This window comes from Emydura macquarii, unplaced genomic scaffold (genome assembly GCF_026122565.2).
Source record: "Emydura macquarii macquarii isolate MOO-44397 ecotype Brisbane River unplaced genomic scaffold, CSIRO-AGI_Emac_v2 contig_2768, whole genome shotgun sequence".
Lineage (NCBI taxonomy): Eukaryota > Metazoa > Chordata > Testudines > Chelidae > Emydura > Emydura macquarii.
The window spans coordinates 17571638-17579059 of NW_027132905.1; the positions used below are offsets into that span (position 1 = coordinate 17571638).

The 7422-nt window shown below is 43.8% G+C and overlaps 1 protein-coding gene across 1 annotated transcript; it reads right to left on the minus strand.

Annotated features, from left to right (window-relative positions):
- Positions 1 to 3973: 3973 nt before the first annotated feature.
- Positions 3974 to 6838, minus strand: LOC137165537 (toll-like receptor 13). Its single transcript, XM_067566823.1, has one exon. The coding sequence runs from the start codon at positions 6836 to 6838 to the stop codon at positions 3974 to 3976; it is 2865 nt and encodes a 954-aa protein (XP_067422924.1).
- Between the last annotated feature and the right edge of the window lie 584 nt (positions 6839 to 7422).

Consider the following 7422-nt stretch of genomic DNA (forward strand, 5'->3'; position numbering starts at 1 on the left):
CTCTTTGCAGACTGACTACCACCGCATGCTTCTCTACAGAGCCCCCTCACCAGCAAGCTGGATTGGTAAGCCACTGAGAATTTAAAATGATATAATATAGCACAGTTTTCAGTACACCACATTCTTTAGCTTCAGCCCTTAATACTTTGTCTAAAGTGGTTTCCAAATTTTTCCTCTTGTGTTCCCCCTTACCAGTAATAGAATGTATCCATGCCCCCCTGGCCAGGAACGGAGTTGTGGTTGGGCTGGGGTCCATGGCAGAGGCCAGGAGTGGAGCAGAGGCTGGGAGAGGGGGCCGGGGAGCAAGAACGGGGACCAGAGGCTGGGAGCAGAGCTAGGGGCAGAGTGGGGCTGGGTTGCATTCCCTCTCCACTCCTTTGGGCGGGGCTGGCCTGGGACTGCTGCGCCACCTCACCAATGTTCCTCCGTACCCCCGCAGGGGGGCCTGCCCCACAGTTTGGGGACCTTTAATCTAAAGGCTCTGAGATGCTCTATGAACCTTGTGTATTTCATTGTTTTGTGGGGGCAGTGAAGCAAGGAAGAGATGTTCATATCTTTACCACCAGATAAAGCAAAAGGAATAAATCTCTTCTCTTCTCCCCCTGTTAGATACACCGAACTTCCTGCTTTGTTGAGAACATTCTTATATATTTAGCTCAATATCACCTTCATCCCAGCATTGCTCACGCATCAGTGGTTCTTTCTGTGCAACTGAACGTCTCCAAAGCTTTTAATTTGATCGCAGAGAGGGAGGGGGCTGCATACAGCATAATGAATCAGCTGTTCTATGCAGTACAGACCCAGCAGCAGACTTGCAACAGTGCTAGTGAATCTGTCACTAGGAAGTGAGAGAGAAAGGGAACAGATCGTCCTTCTGGGCAGCAGGGATATCCCCTGGGCTGGCCAAGCAGCATTTGGTGGAAGCCTTTCAATGACAAGCTGCACCATGCAGTGATCTGAAAGGTCAAAGAGTGTCAAGGGCCTCTCCTCATGGATGGCTTGTGAGGCAGATAATTTGGTGTTTAATTAAAATAATGATTTCTGAACTCCCTGCTGGGATTCACCCTGCTTGCCGCTGTTGGCAATATGGGGCTGGGGCTCAGTGTCAGAGCGAAAAGCCCAGATTCCATTTTTCTGGGCTACTGCTTTACATTCTGAGCTAGGGTGGAGCACTTCACGAGTGACATTTACAAAGTGACAATTACAAAGACTTTGGGACAGAATCTGATCTCAGGTATGTCACCGTAAACCTGGAGCAAGTCCAGTGAATTATTCAAGGTTTACACTGGTGTAACTGAGATCAGGATCTGTTCTTTGTCCTTCTATTGCTCCTGCCATTTGAGGATCTCAAAGCACATTATAATTTTTCATTAATTTAGCTTCACAACAACCCAGTGAAGTAGAGAAGTATCAATACCTCATTTTACAGACGAGGAAACTGAGGGCCCCTGAATTTGAGGGGGAAGATTTTCAAAGGCACAAAGGGAAGCCGAAGCCTTAAGTGATCTGCCCCAGGTCACACGGGAAGTCATTGGCAAAGCTGGGAACAAATCTCAGATCTCCTGACTTCAAGTACCTTGGTCTAGTTATTAAACAACATTGCCTTCTCTTCAGACTGGTGGGTTAAATACCAGGTTGCAGAGACCTATAACAAATGCAGGGGCCATCAATAGCTTATAACCAGTCATGGGCCGTAGAACCTGTTTGATGCAGTTAGGAAAGGTTGTTAATACAAAGCAGTAACACTGCTAACATCTACGTGCAGGGGTGGTGGCACAATTTGTAGAGTGGGGTGCTGATAATGGAAACCATGTATTTGCTGTTTGTTATTACTACTTCAAGCCAGCCGGTGCAGCAGCACCCCTAGTTCCAGCATTACAGACAGGGTAGCTCCTGTGTTATTGGCACTGCTACAATATTTATGTATAAGATTAGATATCTGGATGAATGGTTTTGCAGACTCACTGGGATATTTATTTCAGGACACCCATTCTGCCCCAGTCTGAGCTTTCCCGACTCCCCATGCTGTTATGTCGGCAGCATGTCCTTGAGACAAAGGTACAGCTCCCTTGTGGCTTTCCTTCTGAGCAGGGTGGCCAGGTCTGGAGCTTTTCTATGACCTGAAGTGGGGGGCGAGGGGGTTCTTACAGCAGAGACTAGGCTGTTTACTGGTCTATTTTTAGAGTTGCTCTCAGCTTTTTGGCTGCTGCTGTAGACAAGCACCTTGTGCTGTTAGGGGCCAAATCAGGTGCATGTCAGCCAATGGCTAGGCACTGGCACATAAGCAGAGGTAGCATTACTGCTCTGATAGCCAGAAGCAGGGCTCAGACACTCCGAATATTGGGCTGATGAAGTTAGTGATAGGATGCAGTGTTCAGTCAATGCCAGCTAGATTGGAGCTAGTATCTCATCTCCCCCGGACACTGTGGTTCTCTGCTCCCCTTGGAGATGGTTCACTAATCTGAGATGGCTGAGAAGACTTTCTATCACAGCAATTGCCCCTCATACAATGGCTGTTACATTCAATGGACCAAATTCTGCTCCCAGTCCATGTGCCTCAACCCTGACCTGAAGATTAAAACAACAGATCCCTGCTAGAGCAGGGGGACTTCAGTATCTGTGGCCCATACAGTCACTGGGCTCTCTGCTGAGATTGTCAGCAACGGTGTCAACTGGTGCCATTGTGAGGGTGAAAAGTTCCAGAGGGGTAGCCGTGTTAGTCTGTATACAGCAAAAGCAACGAGAGTCCTGCAGCACTTTAAAGACTAACACATTTAATTTCTGCAGGCATAAGCTTTCGTGGGCTGCAACCCATTTCATCAGATGCAAGAAATAGAAATCAGATAGGGGGACACTCTGTAGCTGACTTGAAAGTTGCCATACTTCTACAAAAAAACTTCAAAAACAGACTTCAGCGAGAAACTGTCTCTCAGGGACTCACTGTCACAGCAGATCACTGGGGCCAAGAGGCTAAGAGCCAAGTATTAGACATTAGCCAAGTATTAGAGTATGGAAACAACTCCACTGAAGTCACTGCAGCGGTGGATATGACCCAGAATGTCATTCGTTCATCTTTTTCATAAACACTGTATCATCCACCTGGTTTTACTAAAAAAATTCCCTTCTGACATATTCTAAAGAATTAAGACAGCAGCTACTAAACATACTCAGCAAGACGATCTAGAACGGGCTCACTTAAAACATCCTGTATTGTCTCTTAAATGCTGAGCTACGGAGAGAGGATTTCAGCAAAGCCTCCACTACTGTATGTCACCAAATTAGACTATCAAAACCATCCAATTAACTCTCACAGTCTGGCTAGGTGACTTCCTTGTAACAGCAGAGAATTGCTCACAATCCATTTGCTTTATAGCAGAGTAAGAAGTTAGGCCCCAATCTAGCAAACCCATGATTAGGCACTTAAGACTAGAGCTGGCTGAAAGTCAGAATTTTCATCCAAACATTTTTTTTTAAAGTTCAGTTTCGAAATGCAAATAGAATTTCAGAATTCTTTCTTTCTGTCTTTTTCTTTCAAGCAAATTAAAATCCAGTTAACAATATAAGCAAATAAAGCCTGAGAGCCCTACAGACTCAAGGCTTCTATTTAGTCACAGAACAGGTACAAAACACATAGTATTAATGCAAGCTTCACACACATCCCGGCACTATCCCAGTCTAAAATCTTCAACCCTGGCTAGAATGGGCGAGAGGAATTCAATCCCCACGGCCCATTCAGTGCTTGGCCTCTCTGCTGTGCCTGTTGACAAAGGTGGCAATGTGCTCATGATTTTAGTGCTGACCTCTTTGTAATGCAAGTGCCACTATCATCGTCCCCTGCAATAGGGACAACCAAATATTTTCAAATACTGGACATTAATATCTCCAATATCCAGGCTGATACCTAGAAATTGTAGAGATGGGCCCATCAGAAATGTCACAGGCAGACAGAGAGATTCAACACAGGTCACTGTCTTTACTGATCTTCATCGGGAATAATCCCAGACAAAATAGGATCGTCATCCTCTTTCCCCTCACTTGTCTTCAAGGCCATGTTGAGTTTATGCCAAAACAGCGGAATGTCCTCCTCTTCCTGGGGCCACATAAGATATGTTTTCTTCTTCACCAGCTTTCTCATTCTGTGGTAGGGTGATAGACTATCACTGGGGATGTGTTCCAGGAAAATCAAGACCAGGACATCCTTGTGTTCATCAAAGAGGCGAAAGCTGGCTATCTGGATCTCCTTAGAGCACCACTCACTTTCCAGGTAGTGGCGGGTTATGACACAAATGGTCTTCCTACTGGCATAGATGTTGTCCACAATGTTCTTCAGAATGTAATTCCCCGGTTCAAAGTCACGGTGGTGCAGACACAGCCGCCAGTGATACTTGTCTTCCAGTGTGGGAAGGAGATCATTCATCACCCACTCCTGGTCATGCGTGTTGTAGGAGACAAATGCATCATAGTCGTATTTGTTATGTTGCCTCATCCTTTTGTACCTCTTGTCATGAATATATGCAAGTAGCAGGTGGTGGACATAAATCCCTTGCCACCTCCAGCGAAAACAGATGCAAACAATCATCAGCAAAATAACCATGGTTGTATTCGTGATAAACAGGATAAACCCAGGGTCATCTGTGCAGGAGGTGGAGTTGAAGGCCCACAGTTTCCTTCCCTTACTGGCAAGTGGGAAAGCACAGGTGTACTGGTAGAAATAGAGCACCTGAGTTTTTAAGTTTTTAAGAGACCAATTGAGGAACATTTGGTTGTCGCAAGAACAGGTGAAAGGATTTTGTGTCAGATCCAGGAAAGTAAGGTAAGGTAAAGCCCTTATGTGCTTAGATTCAATTACATTGAGTTGGTTTCTAGACAGCCTGAGGAGGATCAGCTGAGAAAAGTTTATGTGGAGAATAAAATCAAGGGACTTCAGCCCTATTCCATTGAGATGTAGCTCTTTCAGCTTTGATACAGGCTGGAATAGAGTTGGGCTAATAGGACTGATAGCATTGCTGCTCAAATCCAGTTCTGTGAGCGCAGGGGTGTAACTAAAGGTGGCTGGGTCCAAGGCAGTGATGGCCAAGTTGCCTGCATGGATTTTCATTATTGATTCCAACCCTTGCAATAAGTTAGATGGGAAATTCTGAAGCCCATTGTGCCGTTGGCTGTTCAGAGTGAGGTATTTTAAGGACTTCAAAAGAATGAAGGGAGGATTGTCAAGTTCTCCAGATGTCTCATAGGAGATATAATTGTCAAAAAGCTGAAGCTCTACCAATGAACTTAGTCCCTGGAAGACGCCTTTCTCGAAAGTTTCCTTGACAATCTTATTTGTGCCAAGAAGCAGTGTCTGCAGGTGGCTCAGACCTTCAAAGGCTCCTGGTTTTATTGTTTTAATTTGGTTGTCCACCAGGTTGAGAAGCTTCAGAGAAGTCAGATTCCTAAACATTTCTTTCTTGATGGAGCTCATCTTATTTTCTTTTAGTTCTAATTTTTCCAGCTTCCCTAAACTATCTGGAAAAGGTTGTGAGATTTCCAAAAGGTGGTTCCTTCCCAAATTTAGTTCCAACAAATTGTGTAGATCCGGAAATAGACCTGAGCTGATCTTCGTGATTCTGTTTCCAGTTAAAGTGAGGTGCTCCAGGTTCTTTAGATTGGCAAAGTCACTTGGGACAATTTTCCTAATGCGGTTAAAGCTGAGATCCAGACTTTTCAGTGACATTATATTTGAAGTTGCATTTGGTACCGAAGTGAACTCGTTGTACGCCAGAGAAAGGCTCTGTAAAGAATTCAGGGGCTGAAAAGATACACAAGGCACCACTTTTAACCTGTTGTGTGTCAGATCCAAATGCCATAGATGAGTGCAGTTTTCAAAGACAATTCCTTTAATGCTTTTGAATTTATTGCCTTGTAAGTTAAGAGTCTTGACATTTCGGTGCCAAAGACACACCTTTTCTATGAGATTGTCAGAATCAGTCAAGTTCAAATAATTTAGGTGGATCTCCTCTAGCAAAGAGCAATTCAGTTTTTGGACCACAGCCACTATGTCTAGTGGTGTCATAAATATTCCTCCTAAATATAATCTCTTTAACCCTTTCAAGAAACAAGGGTCTTGTAACATCCATGTAATGTGATTATGGGTGCCAGAGAAAGATAAATCCAGTGAAAGAAGCCTATACAAAGCATCAGTTGCAAAATCAATGAAGGAGATTGGATTATTGGATGCATCCAGTTCACGAAGCCCCATGGGCACATTAACAATATCTTTGGTTGTGAAATTAGTTATCTTGTTCTCTCTTATGTGCAGCTCTTCCAAAGATTTTACCTTAAACACAACATTCAAAGCACTCAGAGAATGTAACTTGTTTGATGTTAAATCAATTACCTTTAACTTCATCAGGGGGGCAAAGGCAGATGGCTCAATCCTGTCAATATTATTTTTCTTAAGTAGCAAGACTGTAAGGTTCCCCAGCCCATCAAACATAGAGCTGGAAAGAATTTTCAGTTGGTTTGAAGTGAGGTTCAAGAGCTTTAGGTTGCTTGTGTGAGTAAAAGTGCCTTCTTCAATTAGATGAATTTGGTTCTGAGAAACATTCAAAACTTGCAACAGATTCAGGTTCCTGAAGTCATTCTGCCTCAGGCTTGCAATCTGATTCTCACACAGATCTAAGATGCTTACATTTGTGGGAAGATGGCTTGGGACTTGAGACAAGTTCTCGTGATAACACAGCACTTTCATCATTTTGCCCCACTTTCCATGGACCGTACAGTTCTGCAGTGAGTAAGAAGCCACTCTTCGGTCTTGGCTGAAGAAAATCAGTGCAAAGAAAAGCTGCAGGGAAAACATCTCTCTAACTCCTGAGTGCTCCGTTGGTTCAAAACCAAAAAAGACTTGTAGTGACGAGAGACCTGAAAGTGAAGTTAGTGCTCTTGTGTAATCAGGAAAAGTTTCCAAATGAGGAAGAGAAAAATTCTTGCGTTGCACATCACTATTAATAAAATATTGAGGTCTCTGTTTTCAGAAGAGCTGCATTAGTTGCTTTAAGTCTCATTCTACTGAAGCATTAAAAAATCTAGGGCCCAATTTTCAAAGGAAGGTGCACCTATGGGAGCACCTATTAGGGCCTGCATAAAATACTTAAGCATGTGCACAATGGGTAAGTGTGCAGAAAGGGCAATAATTTCATCCAGGTCTTCATCAGGCCTCCATTTTGCAATTTAGGTCACTCGGATGTTTAAGACCCCAATTGCACCTGTAAATCAGGGATATACCTGTAGATATCTAAGCATCCTAAACTGTGAGTGCAAATAATCATGGGTACAAAACTGCCCCTGCAAAAATGAGACCACCTTTGAAAAATTGGCCTATAAAATGCCTATTTGCTTATGTGATTTATTTTTGTCTCAGCTGTGGAGGGTAGTTGGGGGGTG

What these genes read in the sequence shown, in the direction of transcription:
- LOC137165537 (XM_067566823.1), bottom strand. Translation starts at nt 6,838, where the DNA reads ATGTTTTCCCTGCAGCTTTTCTTTGCACTGATTTTCTTCAGCCAAGAC.